This window comes from Antedon mediterranea, chromosome 6 (assembly GCF_964355755.1).
Source record: "Antedon mediterranea chromosome 6, ecAntMedi1.1, whole genome shotgun sequence".
Taxonomy (NCBI): domain Eukaryota; kingdom Metazoa; phylum Echinodermata; class Crinoidea; order Comatulida; family Antedonidae; genus Antedon; species Antedon mediterranea.
Window position 1 is genome coordinate 10335541 of NC_092675.1, and position 17790 is coordinate 10353330.

Genomic DNA, 17790 nt, shown 5'->3' on the forward strand with positions numbered 1-17790 from the left:
TCTTTTTTTTTTTCTTTTTTTTAATGTCATTTCAACACATACATAATACAAAATACGAAACGTCTCACCTGGGACTCCCGGCCGAATCGTCCCGATACAAGTACTTTTCACCAAACAGAAATAACTTACCTGGCTAGGCCGCCTAGCCCGAGTAGGTAGGGCCTAGGCCTAGGCTAGGCCTCTAGTCTAATAATATCTAGAGTATAGTACTAGCCTAGCCTGCCCTCCTCCTAGGCTAGCCTAAGCTTTTGTGTAAAAAGAATTTCAAAAAAACCGTTTATTTGATATAATAATAAGAGATACATACAATGGGAGATCCCATACAATGTATACAATTAATTGCAAGTAATAAAGTGCATTAATATTATTCGTTTATTTGTATTCAACCTACCTACACTACAGCAGAAAGAATACTCGTGCATGTGGCGACAATGTTTTGATACGCGAATTGGACATGTGGTCAGGTTTATTGTATGGCACGCAAAAAGTGCCATCCAGTTTGGTTTCGTATTTATCTATCCCAAGATATCATTTAATAAAGATTAATTTCAAACAATGCATTTTTTGGTGAACATTAACATTTTCAACAAAATATACAATAATAAATTCTAAAGTTTGCTGCTTTAATTTATTTATGTCATGTGTTTTTATACAAATGAATTTCAACAAAATGAATAATTACAGCGCACATAAAAGTTATATTAATATCAAAATTGAAATAAATATTCCTATAAAACATACCCTATTAAATATTTGTTTTGACAAATGTTTTGTTGAAAGAAACAAAAATAGTAAATATATATTGCTTCAGTGATCATTATATCAACTGCATATTGTAACATATAAAATAAACATAATGATCAAATAAAATACTAAATAAATACACACTGAAACTGATAAGAAAATAAATGCAGCTACATCTATCTATTTAGCACAATGATTCAATGATACTGTAGCTGTATACAAATATAGATAACTTCAAAGCGATAGCCAGGTAAAGATAGAACTTCTTTTAAAGAATATAGTAGCATGAACATACTTTAATCTGAAAAGTCAGTTACAATTGTTTGTTATTTATCAGCTGATATTTCTAATATAAAAATATATAATTCTTAGTGTACTGTATGTATACAATATTCCCTATATGATATGTACGAAAGATATGTACTGTTTAATTAATATGACTATTATTTATCATAAACTGGATACCAAACTAGGCATTACTTGATGTATAAACAAGTTAATGCATTTTAATCTTGGCTATGAATGTCCTAATTTGCATTGGCGTCAACATGACACTTAGTGTGTCTGCTGAAACTGGCTCAGGCTTATAATCTGTTAAAAAAGAAACACAAAATTTAATTAAAACCAATTAAAAAAGATATTATTAGGTTTAAAAGTAGATTTACACCTAGCCTAAAATAAAATAGAATTTCAAGAGTTTTTTTTAAGTATAAGAATTTAAATTTATAATTGTCTTCTAGTTCTTACCTGTTGGTACTAAGCCATCAGCTGTTTTCCATTTTAACCTCTTAGCTTCTGACAACAGTTGATTGCCACCTAACGTCATCTCCTGCACACTTATAATGTCAAAGTCAGCAAACAGACCCTAGAAAAATTAATAAAATTACAAAGAATAGAATAACAATTCTGAAATTGGTCAGATGTTTGCTCTAATCTGACGTAATTTTGTACTTTATAATGCTGTATGTACATTGAGAACACAAGTAATTCTCATGTGGGACTTGAAACCCATGACCTGCAGGCATTCATACATCTATATCACTGATGGCTAGGTAGACATGTGACCAATTACTCAACTCCCTCATTCAAGGTACTCCATAGTAGTTAAATACTTCAATTATCATTTCTATATTCAGCAGGAAATTATAAAATAATATACAGATCTGGAAACTGTAAGTACTTTGGCATCCATGCTGTGTAAAGTGTCTTTCACACTGCTCCATTTCGGCTCCGGCAAATAATATTGAACTTCACCTATGTGCCAATCGATATGCGTGCTAGCCATGTTGTGCGTTGTAAAAACGAAACATCTATGTGCCGGAGCCAGACAGGAGCAGATGTGAAAAATGCTTAAATCATGTTCAAATAATTGTAAATCTGAATATAAATGGGTCAAAGCCTTAATTAGGCTTATATTATATATCATTTAGCACCTCAAATACAATAGGTTACCTTACTATTTGTAGCTTGGCCCTATTTAGATAGTTAGATAGTTTTACCTTCAAAGAAACAGTAGCATTCTTTGATAAGTCTGCATTGTCGGTCTTTTCATATTGATGTTCCAACCTCAACAACACTGTATCATCACCCCACTTCTCCAGGGTAAGGAGATGCACATTTTCTGGAATTTGGTGCTGTAACAATGAACCCTATTAAAGAAATTTAAATGTAAGTGAACTGTAACATGACAGCACAATCAGTGCAGGTATTAACATTATTACAGACTGTGTAGCAGATGAACACATGGAAGGAAAATACTACTCTCAAGTCTCCGTAAACTATAAAACTACAGACAATACTTTAAAGATGTATTGTCCCTTGAAACACAAAAAATGAAGGTCAAAATATTCTGAATTTAAATTGGCCATATCAAAATAATATTAAAGTTATTCACTTGAAGTCAAAAATTCGAGCCAAAAACAACAAGTTTACGTAATTAACAGGTAAATTAATTTGATTACATTTCGTCTGGAAAATTGTCGCAAGGGAAAGTAAACAAAGATTTCAAACCAAGAGTATGCATTATGCTTATTAGGATTGTTTACAACTCGTCACGGTTGAGGAGGTGTTTGTCTGTATTTCAGACTAATTTTTGGTGAAAGTTAATAACTATTATGATACTTCAAAATGACTCACTTTAAACAAAAATTTTTTTTTCACATTTTTTTGGAATTAGTCAAAGGGACAATACATCTTTAACTTATACAACCATGCTACGACAATGTTTTGATACGCAAAATGGACATGTATATTGTCAAAAAATTCAACTATTTGTCTTCAATGTTGTATTTCTTGTTTTTATGCAATCACAATCACATGAATATTTATAGATGGCAGATGCAGAAAATAAAAGTAAATCAAATCTAATTTCGATTGGAATTAGAAATATTATGATAATATGGCAAGCCATACGTTCAAATAAATGGTCCCTTTCACTAATTAATCCAAAAGCATGACTTAAAAACACTGTAAGAGAAAAATCACAAAAGGGAGTGCAGAAAGCATAAAGGATAATGTACAGACAAACGGTAACTGCAAGCTGAAAACCATGTAGCTTGTTCCACGTAGATTCTGTATCTATCCACGTTTTGTGTAATGGTCATAAGGAATAATATAGATTCTATATTTTTATTACCATTACCGCTCGTCTCTGTAAATTGGCCTTAACTGCAAATAAACTTTTTGGAAAATGAACAGATACCCGAGGCAGATGATGATCATGAACATCTTGGAAATACAGCATCAGATCATAGACCGGTTTGAAAATTCACATAGCATCACACATCGTCCAGACAGACCGAAATGGAAGAACTGCAACCACCCTCATAATGAGGACGGTACGTAGTAAGTAAGTAGTATTTCAAGAACTCACTTTTATCTTTTTGGCCGTATTTGCTACTGCAGAAGGCATAAACATCACCATAGGGGCCATGTATAATTTCTCCCCAAGGCTTCTGTGCATTTTCCCAGCATCTGATGGCTTTGCAAGCTGTACAAAGTGCTTGCCACGCACCATCAATCCATCCCCAAATTGTCCAGATTCATTCAATGGTTCACCAACACCTCGATAGTCATCAACTAGTAACCTTCGATGTATCTGTCATAAATTAATGTTAATTTTAAAGTGACCAAGTTTAGTATAAGTAAGTTTAGATATACCCTTTGTTTTTTCTAAATTTCGTTTTTATAATTAATTTGTAAGAATGTCAACTGTCGCTAAAACTCATAGATGCATTTGTATGGATTGCTTAGAGTCTTGCTAAATTCTTTTTTCATAGTCAGTGAGCACCATTCAAATGTTAACATTTTAAAAATGGGCCAATCCTGATGTATAAAAGTACAAGTAAACAAATAATCAATTATAATTCTTGGCTACTGCGTAAAAACACAATTGCTATAGTATAAGTAAAACATCTTTACCATAAGTTCAATAGATCCATTCTTTAAGGAACTACCACCTTGACTACGGTCAGTTAACACAGTTAGCTGTGCTTTAGGATCCTATAAATATGAAAATAAAAGTAAAATATATAGTTGCTATGCTTCTTTTCATTAATGGATACAGTAACAAGAACATCGCCCAGGGTCAGGACACTCGATTATCAAAGCCTTAGGGCATATATTAGAAAATTGGCTAAAATACAGCATTTGTTTGTTAGAAAATGTTTGTAGTATATTAAAAGCAACAAACTATTCCAACACAATTGTTTAACCTACAATCAATTACAGTTTTTTGTATTATCTTTTTAATTCTTATTTTGATAGGATATGATAGACAAATGTCTTTTTCTCTCGAGCTCCTGTGAGTACTGCTCCGACGAGCTCTCATATGGAGTATGGAGCGGTGTAAATGGTTCCTCTGCTTCTTATTGAATTTATTGGTTAAATCTACCATTATTATTATTTATTTTCTGGTTTTTATTTATTTTATTTCTGGTTTATAAAGATTGTGTTTACCTTAATACAGATCCTGCTATTAACTGGATAATAATTGCCTGCAACTGGTTCTGTAATTTTGTAGTCCCATGTGTCACGATGATTCAGCCTTAAACAAAATTTTTCTTTTATATTTATTCATCTATAATTTTACCATAAACTGTTGAGGGCCACAAACTAGAAGGCAGAGTTTACAAATCATTTTTCAAATAGCAATGTAAGCTTTTATACAATAGAACCCCTCCTTTGGGACACCCAAAGGCCACTATTAAGATTACACTTTCCCAATAAATGAATGAGGGGAATTGTATGTTGGGGTTTTACATTTTTTGGTAAAATGAGGTTGACAGTAAACACGTTTGAGGCTAATCAATCAATCTCAATTCAAGTTCAAATCAATTGATGAAAATAAAAGTATACCGTCACATATACATAGACACAAACGAAGAATAGAAGTTTTTATCTATGGCAATACAAATACTTAATAATATAAATATAAAATAATAAATACAGTAATATAAAAGTATGGGATTCTTACTCTCTTTTGATCATCTGTCTTCCATTGGCATCTGTGTAGAACATATTCTCTGATTCTATATCTGAATCAAAACGACTAATTATTTCTTTGCCATTATTATCACTGAAAAAAACAAAATAGGTTTACTGCAAACGTAACATAATTTACTGTATATATAGTAAATGATTCATTTTGTTTTATAACACACCTGATTGTATTCTTTACGCATCAAGTACAGTACGTACATAACAAAAAAGCGATATGATCTAATGGTAATAATTAACACACTCTAATGCATGTCTAGCTTTCTGTAAACAATTTGAGAATTTTTGCCATGCGACGTTGTTGACTGATTTAATAGAAAATCTACTTGTTGTGCGCGCCGTAAGTTGGAGCACCATGCCATGATGAATTGCCAAGCTTCCCAGCCTAGCATTCGTCAATGATTAACAATGAATAAATTTACTTAAAGTAGGTGTGTTATATACAAAAAATAATGAATGTTTTATATTCAATGAAAATGTGACTGCTCTATATTCAACCTGGCTCCGCCTCATTAAAAGTCAATCGAATAAAAACAAAAATAAATTTTTCAACGGATGAAATCTTCTCACCATCCAACTTATAAACATCTATTATTTGTATAATGTACAATGACACTGTTCAGGCAGGATTTCATTTTTTTAATTTTTTATTTTATATATTGTTTTATCTAATTTTCTTTCAGAAAGTATTGCCATACTTGATTGGAATTGGTCCTACAGTCCACTCAAACTCGGCAAAATCCTGGCCTTCTCGAATTCTCACCACTTGACTAAGCCATGGTTGAAACTGTTGATGAACCTCTTGGATGAGGTTACCCTGTTAAAATAAAGTTGCACTCAAATATTGATAGTGAACACAATGGGAATAAGTAGAAGTAGAATCCATCCATGTAGAAAACTATACATGGACACATACAGACAGACTCAACTCAATCTCAAGTGCTATACACAAAATGTGCACACTTATTACTTCTATCTACTACAACTATGTTCTACCTTTGAACCTTTGTCAATTCTATTGTGGTTATAGGTTTTCATGACCCATCCTTAACTGCTCAGCCACTCAATATTTGTGTTGTGTGTATTAAGGAAGCCTCTCAGAATAAGTAGACCCGTATCCGACGCGTCGGACCGTCGGCCACGCGCGGCTATTAACCTGGATGAATAACCATAAACAGCGACGCGCCGGGATTAATATTTGGAATATTCCATTACCAATGGGTTAAGACAGCCATAGAATTGTTCTTTGTTGGTTACCGTATTAATGACTGATGGTAGTGTTTCACGCGGAGATCATAATATGTTGATCGGACAAAACAACAACATTTTGTTAAGGCTTTTTACGCTTTTATTATGCTTAAAATACGCCGTATTATCTAGGTTACGTCATACAATATTATTATTATTATTATTATCGATAACGTTAAATATATGGTGAACAATGCTTGGCAAAAAAAATAAATAAATCACAGTTTTACCTCGTGATTGTTTTAATACTAGAACTAGGCCTACTCTACCGCCAATGTGGCCCACGAGGTTAAGGCATAAACCTGTATGTAGCGACTGCATTGCATGAATAACGATCAAAGTGCCGAATCTTGGCTGGCATTAATAACCTCGAGTATAGTGTTTGTTGTTCCGTGCTAGCTCAATACGCAAGTGGCGATTTGTTGACAAAAGTAACACTCGAGCTTCCAGAGAGAGTACATTACATTGTTTGTACCACGTGTGTTCGCCCTTCAATTCACTTGCCATATCGGCCTTTTTAAAAATCGTGTAATTCATTTGTACAACCGTAGACCTATGGGACCTTAATAGTATTAAAATTATGTTTTTGTAGGTCTAGTAACAAATAATAAAACCAAAACAGAAAATAATTACAAAAGAATACAAGTCATAAAATTATATAGTTCATCATAATTATTAAATAAATATATATATATATACCTTCATTCAATAATTTGCCGATTTATTTTCAAAAACTTGTCAGTATTGTTTATCGAATATTATAAAGAATTCAATTATTAATTTCCCAAGGAACGAACGAAAGTGTCATAACATTTTTGATGTAAAATAATTACTAACTTTAATCTCGTTTTAATTGATTGATTAAAAAAGATTGATTGACAAAAAGAAATATTCAATTAACAATGGCCAGTAAATCAGAAAACAATAGATGTTGTAAAATATAAACAACATCTTCTGGTCATTCATTACATTATCTGTAGGGTAATTCATTCATGGAGTCCTGTATGGCGTCACACCTGTTTTGTAATTCATCATTACAATATAAAGCTTTCTGGATTTATTATTATTTATCAAGTATAACGAGAAAATTTAAGGAAATATAGAAAAAGTATGAAAACATTTATTCAAAAATTCATTGTGATATTGATAAATATTTAAAAGTGGTAATTAAACCACAAAGAGGAAAAAAAATTTCACAAAGTTGAGTCGTAGAACGGTGCTAGACAGTGTTTCGACGACATTGTTATTTTGGCATACTGTATATGGCCTTTTACGTACTTAATTGATTCCAGACAAATAAAATACCAGTATACAACAGGGAAACACACATGGTTATTCTGTTTACAGTACTGCGGCGTCGTGTGGAAGTGGAGCGTCGCAGCATTGAAACATCTGTATGCCTAGCAGGCTGTCAAGCCTGTTCGAATTCGAGCGGAAGTCGAGCGTAAATTTTGTCAACAGAAATCGCAGCATTGAAACATCGGTATGCCTAGCAGGCTGTCGAGCCTGTTCGAGTTCGAGCGGAAGTCGAGCGTTACTGTTGTCAATTTAATCGCAGCATTAGCACTGACTGAGCAGTAGAAAATAATATTATTATCAAACATCGACTAGGCCTAGGCCTAATGATTCTTGTTTGTAAGTATTGTTCGGAGCAATTGTTTTATTAAAAAAGACAAACATAAACAAAACAGAATAGCCTACTGTATATGATTTTTAAATATTTCCATGACTTTTTCAAAAAGTAATTTTGTCTGGACTTTAATCAAAGGTCTTGAAAAAACGAACCCACATTAAAGGGGGGTTCCGGGTTTAAAATGAATAGTAAAAAATGTAAAATATATTTGTTTGTCTCTTGAACGGTAAAAGTTTCAATTTATATAAGCGCCCAGTGAAGCAGAACGAAGGCTGTGAAATGAGGCCAGATTACAAGTGCAGCTACGGCAAAATCACACTGTGGTTACAGAATAGGAAATTCGTGAAATGGTCAATGTTCCGACGACTCGTTATCATTAACCATATCAATTACTTTTGTAAAATTATACTTATCTGATGTAATTTTAGTCGGTCTTCCCATTTATAAAGTCAATTTTCTATGAAAATCCATCAAAACAGTGAAAAATTAGATAGGTTTGCACTTTACGTTTGCCGATTTTCGCACTGACTTAGGGAAAGCCTTCAAAATCAATGAAGCGTAACGTATACATTCCTGCTGAGCGAGGAGAGAGCGAGACGACGATACACGTGCTCTCTCTGCTCCATGCCTGGCATCGTCACGTGATAAGCAGATACAGTATACAATACCAAACTGGTTGGGTCGAGTATACCCCGTCTATAATCACAACATGAACGATGTACAGTATTTGATTGAAGGTTGACTCGACCTACCGGAATGGTATAGATAATATAGCTCGAATGAGAGAGTTGGAATATTTGTATAAACATAAGTATTGCTAATTTTAACAAGTGTAGCCTATAGTAAAAGGCCTGGTAGTATCAATTCGCATAGGGTCTACTACACTAGCTAGCTCAATTTTTAACTGGGCCGGATCGGCTAGGAGGTCTATTTGCTTGATGCAGTATCCGCTTTTTTGGAGAGTAAACTAGGCCTACTTATTAATTAGACGATCGGGACACCATACGTGCGGACGGCGATCGGACCTTGTTTTGCCTCAATATTTACAGCCGATTTTGTAGAACGTTTTAGGTTTAGATTGTTTAGGAGTTTGGTTGATAGGATGGGTTTGGAATGCACTGAGTTTTGTTATTTATGGGCCAATCATTTAGTAGTAGGCTAGCTAGGCCCATGATGGCCCCAATATTTTAACGTAGCCATCGTGGCATGGAATCCCTAGTCAGAAATGGCTCTCACCCATGAATAAAATTATTTAGGCTAGGCCTAGCCTAGTACGTGAAGCCGATATACGATCTGTACTATTCGAGGTATAAAAATAGTATAATTTATGACTCCGTAATCTGTACTAAACTTTGTATTTCATTAAATGTCAAATAAATATATGCTACACTTTAGGCCCAGTTTAGAAAATCTACAAAAAAATGTATTTCACAATGATCGGGTGGTCGTCGTTTGACAGGGGAGAGAGAACACAACGTACAAGAAGCTTGACGTCGCGAGTTTGGAATCCACTGATGACGTGATTTTGTGAATATCTCATGAATATTAATGAGCTTCCCTAAGCTGCTGAAAAACAGACTTTCCATGAATTTACCCTAAAATGTATATGAAATTTAATTTGTTTAATTTCTCGTTATTACTTCTTCATTCTGACATGTCTATATTGTTATAATATTTTTTATTTAATAAATAAACGATATTTAAAAGCAATTTTAAACCCAGAATCCCCCTTTAACTTTCCGAATTTTGTACGTACAGTAGGCCCTACATAGTACTATAAAAACAATCGTGTGTGTGTGTACATTTTACCCCTATTTTATAAAATAAGGTTCTATACAATTTTTATCGATTTTATACTTGCACGGGCGACGCGTCCTTGCCGCGAATGAATTAAGTTGTTTATTTTTTAAATTAATATGCGTGGTCATAAGGAATAACATAAATTATATAATTTTATTACTGTTACTGCTCGTCTGTGTAAATTGGCCTAAACAATTATAAAGTAGATAAGATTACCTCTATGACTGACAAAGACACAGATTTTCCATTAAACAGTGGTTCTGGTGTTGACTTGATAGGACGGAAGATATATGCACCTGAAGGTTGGCTACTAACGCTATCACCTGTGTTGGGATCATACCAGTAGAATGACTGGTTCACTTTGATTGATGTGTTTGTCAGCAAATTAGTCATTGATTTCAGAAGTCCAGTAGTACCATCAAAAGAAAGACTAAAAATCTGGAATAAAATACAATCAGTGTATTATGTTTACTATTGGATTTATTTTGGAAAAAGAAAGAATAAAACATAAAATAAAAATTAAAAAACAATCTAGGACGTACTATAAATCATTTTTCCAATTCATGAATCTATAAATAACAAAGTTTTCAAAATAATTGCGTATAAAATTATGTTTTTTTAGTAATCTTTATTTTATATATATCAACATTAGCAATATCCATATTAAAATGTGTAAATGATAGTTCAAACACCTTTAAAAACTTGATAAATACCAACAAAAAAGGGTATGTATATTAACAATCATTGGTTTGGTCTAAAGTGAGATGAATCTTCTCACTAAAAGTTGGCCTAATCATCTTTGGGCCAAATCGTCTGTGACACATACAGTACTGTAATCGAAGGTTGTCACCTCAACCTGAACCAACAAAATTGGGTCCGAGACATCCCTGCAAATCGAAAACCCACTATTACCTTATTTTTTATTGTTGTATCCCCATTAAATGGAATCCTTGCAGTTGTGTACTTGCTAATTCCCTTAGAGTTCATTTCATTTGTGGTTACTATACAGAACAAAACAAATACTATTATTACATTCTCACGTCATAAACTGTATTCATAGAGATATTATTCACTATAATATCTCTATGCTGTATTGTATACAAAATTATCCCAATAAAGTATCATATCTTTATCACTGACAAAATTTATTTTTACAAGCAAATACATTATATATAGGAGTTTCTAAATAAATTCAACAATGATTTACAATTTGGATTTGTTCATACAGTAATTGTATTGAATTTAAAGATGTATTGTCTCCAAAAACATGAAAAAATGAGTTCCTGTTTCTGGGTTTAAGTAATTAAGTAAAACTGTTCTTTAATTTCTTTTTGTATGTATTTTTGTATATTTTATTGGTGTTGATTAAGCAAGAGCAGTTATTCTGTTTATCAATTGTTTCTGGTATATTACTTTTTGTTAAATTTGTTAAATATTATTATTATCTACTAATGAAAAAATCTTACAGTAGCTTTGAGCTGTCACATGGTATACTGACCACCCCAATGCAGACACCGAGTAAGGAAAGATGAGAACTTTACTAGAACCTTTTCTAGTTCTGCGAATACGCTTTGTCTCAGCTGTTACATCAAATACCTATACAATACATAAAAGAAAAAATTGTAGAATCTTAATATTATGATTAAGGCCACTAATAACAATTCCCAATTGATAGGAAGATTAGCATGCAGTAATGGTGTTCTGTTAAAAATATATATTCAGTAGTCAAAAAAATGGAATAGGCAGTTTGGGAAACCTCCACACGTATGGGTAAAACTTGTGTACTACATCAGTACGCTGATTTTCGATGCCTTATGATGTGTAAATCACACATTTAAGATTTATTCTTTGAAAATTAAGTTGTATTGTTAAATGCAGCACTTATCATCAAAACTTCAACATAAAATATTCAAGAAAATTCAGACAGAGTTTTAGTATAAAAATGTTTCAAGAAAACGACAGAGAAGCAAAAAATATTGGTTAGGCCTAGGCTAAATGCGCTGATTAACCTAGGCCTGCCTCCTACATACCTTTAGACCTTTAACGGTAGTAAAATGATTTTGCCCAAATGGAAAAACTATATATTCAAATGTATTAAGTATTGATAAGGGTACGTATGCGTATAAGTGAGTTTGTCCAAACTCTCTAATATTTAACAAACTTATCAAATGATGTTTGCTACTTATATAACTGGATATTCAGAAGCAGATTGTAATGTAGCAAATGACTGAATATTACCTGGCTGCTGATGACAAATTTATTTTCATCTGTGACTACATAAACGTTTCCATCAACTGGTATGTTGGCATAGTCTGTAACTGCACGAGCAATCGGATTGTAAACTGTTACAATAAACTTGTAAATAAAAAAAAAAACATAAATCAATGATTAAAAATAAATTTCTTCTAAATAAAATATGATTATATCATAAATATTGAACAATATGGATGTTAGTTTTAATGTTTTTCAATTTTCAAAATGAATTTTGTTTATTTAGTTTTATTGTTTTTCATTTTTGTCCACAAAAAAAACATGAAAAGATTTATAAAAGACTTTTTCGCAGTTTTAATAAATTTATGCACTAAAAAATAATGTTTTCACTTATAAAAAGACAAAATAAAGGGTTAAATTCAACCAAAAACCCATTTTTCAAGTAAAAAATGTTTTGTTTGATCTAATTTTTGGTCAAAGTGAATAATTATTATGTGACATTAAATATAAAATTGCATATTCAACAAAACATTTAAAAAAAAAACAATTTTTCAAGGGGATAATATCTTTAAAATGGAACATAGAATGCAGTATTTACGTACATAATTTAAAAGATTATGCACTTTTTTAAGATATAATTAGAAAAATAAATGGATTTATTATTTATGTACTTTAATAATACATTAAATCAATGTAAAATCCAGTATTATACTATGAAATATAATATACATACCTTGTTTGAAGATTCTGTAATGGCACAAATACTTATATTTGTAAATTCACAATATTGTGCTTCGTTGATTCCAGTTTTTCCAGTCACCAATGATGTCATCGTGGTTCCAATCAATTCCTAAATATACATTTGAAAAGTACATACTCAAAGACTTATCAGTTTTAAATTTTAAATTTATAATGTAAAAAATTGGTCAAACTTGCTATATCAGTAATATACTTTATTTGATTACGGTGACACACCTCAATGCTGTTTTTTAACAAGGCCGAATTTCAAATTGCTAATTTCATTCTAATTCTCATTTATTAAGCTCTGTCTAAACTATCAAACTACTTTGACAAAAATGTGTGACGTGCCCAAATAAAGTAGTGATGACATCATCGTATCCATATATCAGGGTTCGTACACCTGTAAGCTAGTAAAATTCCAGGACATTTCAAGGACATTCAATGTCAAAAGTTAAACATTTAACCTAAATATTAAGTTTAACAGAATAAAAATTTTTACTTTTTAAGGTTGAAGAATTTCGTAGTTATGATGTTTTTCAGAAAATTCAAGTACTGTAGCCACTAAAAACATACAGCGAATCGTGTATTTTACGAAGTTTACGAATCGTCTTTTTTACAAAAAATAACGATGACCGTCCCATTTTAGAGATGTTTTTCGCCTTTATTTTTGATCGATGACGCACGGTCAATCCACGAGGGAAAAATAATATTAATATTTGTTGTAATTGATTATAATGCTTAGCATTTATTATCGTACCGGAAGTACCTTCATCAGGGATCAGGGATTGTTAGTCGCATGTGTTTTCCGGCGGAAAACATAAGCTCCGTTCGTTTTGCTGTTTCTAGTGGGCTATGCAGTATCATTTAAGGCGAATTTTACATGCGCAAGTACCATTTCCGGCCATCTAGGGGTGTCATTTAAGAACATTAAGTAACACTTTTATTATTGTTCAGTGTTTTTAAAACATTATTACAAAGAACTAGAGGGTGAGCTCGCTTCGCTCGCTCCCCCTCTAGGAAGTGTAGACAATGGTTCTCGGAATGATAATTTTCTCCTTGTACGTTTTCTGTCGGTTACCATTATTTAAAATGCTTGACATTCGTAAAACTAAACTACTTTGTTTCAGTGTTTTAGATGATTAATAACATTTTAAAGTATAGTCTTTATTGTTTGGTAGGGCCCATTGGGGAGGTGGAGTTCATTTGAGGGAGGTGCTTATTCTAGGGATATATGTTAAATTTTTTAGTTTTAATAATATGGTAACATTTATAATCAAATGAAATCCTCTAATAGATATGAAAAGTGGTAAAAAAGAATAACAAATGCTTGGTAAATTGCAGATAACAGTGCGATGAATTCTATTACAAATGGTATAATTGTGTTATTATAAATGTGGATGGACGTTTATTAGATAGTTGGGTTGAGGGGGGGGGGGGGGATTATTATTCAAAGTGATGTTTTATTGGAGAGGCATTTATTCAAATAAATACCATGACTCCTAATAATTATTCATACATTATTTAATTTAAACATCTTTTGTGAAACTAACTGAGTGGGCCCAAGAAAGAAGACATTACAGCTTGCAACATGAGCAGACATCTCGGTCCTAACGGGACACAGGAAGAAAGCCTACAGTTATTCCTGCCAGCTTACTCAATAAAACTCAGCTATCGGGATTTCACTCGATTTTAAACTAAATGTCTTATCATCAAATCTCACATCAAATTTTATAATACTATTCCCCACAATATAATCCGATTCTTTATGGCGTATATTTAATTTGATCTTTATTAATTTGCAGTATAATTTCTATTTTTTAACTACTGTACCTTTAGACCGGGCGCCCGGAAGATTTATTCATGTGAAAAGATACAAAAGGTTTGATGATGTAGTTAGGTGCGTATTAGGGTGAGATGCAATATTCGACATTGCTGCCGGGTCACAGCCTGTACATGGGGCCTGTGGGGATCATAACATAGGGTGGTAAAAATGCATTTATTCATGTTAAGCGATACAAGGATAAACTTTTTTGGATATTATTCGCAGTGGGCTACTAATGATTACATCCCCAATGACAGCAACTTTATCCTGTACGGGGCGCCAAACAGCAACATTTTAGGGCCACACCCAAATGGGTATATTCATGTGAAGCGATACAAGGTTGAATCTTTTTTTAATGGCAGCAGTACATATTGGGGATGACAAAAACACCAATGACAGCAACTTTATCCTGTACATAAGCTCAGACAGCAGCCCTACAGGTCCGCAGTTTCCCTCTATTCGGCTATATACTCGGCGCGTATGTCGTCTTATGGCGTTCAGCTGAGTTAGAAATACGTGATACGGACTCGGACTGACAATAGCCTAAATACACAGTAGAATGATAAAACAATAAATAAAGAGAGCAGTTGTTTGCTGTACCAAATCATCAAACATCAAACTCTTAGGAACTCGCCCAAAATGGGTTTATCCATGAAGTATGAATCATTTTTAAAAAAATGTTGTTTTTTTTTCACTTTATCCGGTACACAGCAGCTCAAATGCCCGAGGCTCCATTCGTGATCAACAATGTTGATAATACAAACACATTCACGATAACGAGTGACTTTTATTTTATAATTGAAATATATCTTTAATTTGGGGAATAAAATAACACCAACAAAAACACTTAAAATAACCAACAGCAGATTTGTATTTTAGGGTAACATTTTGAACAATCTATTTTATATCAAAATCATTATTTCGATCAAAATAATATAATTTAAGAATATTTTTCAGATAAACTAAATAATTACACTCATAATGATCGACACCGGTACCTATAATATTGTACATTATTATTATAACTCGATTTAAATATTGTTTTAATTACACACTAGACACCATAGTGATATGTCTATATGAAAAAAGGCAACAAAATCTAAATTTGCAACATTTTTTAACATAACATAACATAATAGTAAAGTAAATAATAGTTCGAATTCAACATAATCACTTAGAGAATTGGTAAGGTATAGATTAGACTATCGATTGCACACTATTACTGTATTTTTAACTCAATTTAAATTTTAAAAAAGTAACCGTTTTCATGTGAATTAGCCTGATAAAAACCAACAAATAACTTAATCTGCGCTGCCAACATTTTAAACATCGTTACTTGTCCATAATGGATCGACTACTGTATCGATTACTGCACATTGTTTTACTTTAACTGAACCAAAGTCAAACTTTTAATTGTTACTGTACTAACATTAGACAGTGATATCTGATAAAAGGCAACATTAATTAATATTAATAATACTGAACCAAATTAAATATCGTTACTTATCCACAATGGATCGACTACTGTATTGATTATTGCACATTATTTTACTAACTAACATAAGAAAGTGATATCTGATAAAACACAACAAACTGAATCGAATTCAATATTGTTACTTATCCAAAATGGATCGATAACTGTATTGATTACTGTACATTATTTTACTATAACTGCCCTAGTCAAATTTAAAATTGTTACTGTACTAACATAAGAAAGTGATATCTGATAAAACGCAACAAACTGAATCGAATTCAATATCGTTACTTATCCAAAATGGATCGACTACTGTATTGATTACTGTACATTATTTTACTATAACTGCCCAAGTCAAATTTAAAATTGTTACTGTACTAACATTAGACAGTGATATCTGCAACATACTCAGGGCCAAATTAAATATCGTTACTTATCCATAATGGATCGACTACTGTATCGATTATTGCACATTATTTTACTATAACTGCCCAAGTCAAATTTAAAATTGTTACATTAATAACACTGGACCAAATTAAATATCGTTACTTATCTCTAACTGAACCCAGGTCGAATATTTTACATGCAGTGTAACTACCGACACACTGTAAAAGCACAATTGAACAAAGACATCGAGGTTACTGGCTGTATGCATTAAATAACTAAATATTGTACATTCCTCATATTCCATTACTAGCTGAACAGAATACACGATATAATAAAACCAATAGGGGCTATTGGATTTCTTTTTACATGATTTGTGACAGCGTCATTTATAAATTTGATTATATCACACTGTAATGATACTGGATTTTACCGCAAAGGCAAGTCAATCCCATTTACATATTATTTAGTGAAGGACAAGAAACATGCTGCTGCATTAAAATCGCTTTGTGGTGACAGGATGGACAAACCCGCAGTCACTGCCTATGTATGCAAGATATATGGGTTTAAAAGCATGAACAGTATTAATGAGGCCAGGTACCAATCGTTTTGCAAAATGACAACTGGAAAGAAGAAATTCAAGAAGATCAACTGTTCCGTCATTGCCACCATGTGAAATCACCCAGCATCTGTTGAGGGCAAATTATGTATCTATTATGTGGAGACACGCTCATACTCCTCAGCCAACACAAAACCTACAGTGACCCATTAAACTATGGATGGGTTGATAATGGTGATGGAAGGTATGTACCTAAATGGTTTAATGGAAATGCTCTACCAGATACGTTGACTAGTGATCCACACTCGGAACAAAGTGCTGAATCAAACACAGTTCTTGACGATACTGATGCAGGAATATTGGAACAAAGTGATGATGAAGAACTTGAAATAATAGATTTTGAAGCTGAAATCGATGATGACCAACCTTGGAGTGATGACAGTGACAGTGAAAGTGACTGTGATGATGACGAATAGATAAACTCAAAAGATTAAGCATTACGGCTGATTTAATAGTTTTTAATCATTTACATGAAACATTTGAGAGTTTTGAAGTAAATATTGTATAATATATCAAATGTAAATACTGAACTATTTGATCCATAGATAGTTGGCAAGAAGAATCCAGTATCATTACAGTGTGATATAATCAAATTTATAAATGACGCTGTCACAAAT

At 32.5% G+C, this 17790-nt stretch overlaps 1 protein-coding gene across 1 annotated transcript in view; it reads right to left on the reverse strand.

Moving 5' to 3' along the window:
* Window positions 1-214: 214 nt before the first annotated feature.
* Window positions 215-17790, reverse strand: part of LOC140051422 (lysosomal alpha-mannosidase-like) — a 32683-nt gene continuing 15107 nt past the window's right edge. The window contains exons 12-24 of the mRNA XM_072096634.1: window positions 12867-12983; window positions 12161-12277; window positions 11389-11518; window positions 10835-10923; window positions 10139-10360; window positions 5940-6058; window positions 5219-5320; window positions 4702-4789; window positions 4165-4245; window positions 3617-3841; window positions 2244-2393; window positions 1492-1609; window positions 215-1335 (exon numbers count right to left, since the gene is read on the reverse strand). Coding sequence (XP_071952735.1) covers window positions 1241-1335; window positions 1492-1609; window positions 2244-2393; window positions 3617-3841; window positions 4165-4245; window positions 4702-4789; window positions 5219-5320; window positions 5940-6058; window positions 10139-10360; window positions 10835-10923; window positions 11389-11518; window positions 12161-12277; window positions 12867-12983 — 1653 coding nt within the window. The 3' untranslated portion in view covers window positions 215-1240. The remainder of the gene's footprint in view (window positions 1336-1491; window positions 1610-2243; window positions 2394-3616; window positions 3842-4164; window positions 4246-4701; window positions 4790-5218; window positions 5321-5939; window positions 6059-10138; window positions 10361-10834; window positions 10924-11388; window positions 11519-12160; window positions 12278-12866; window positions 12984-17790) is intronic.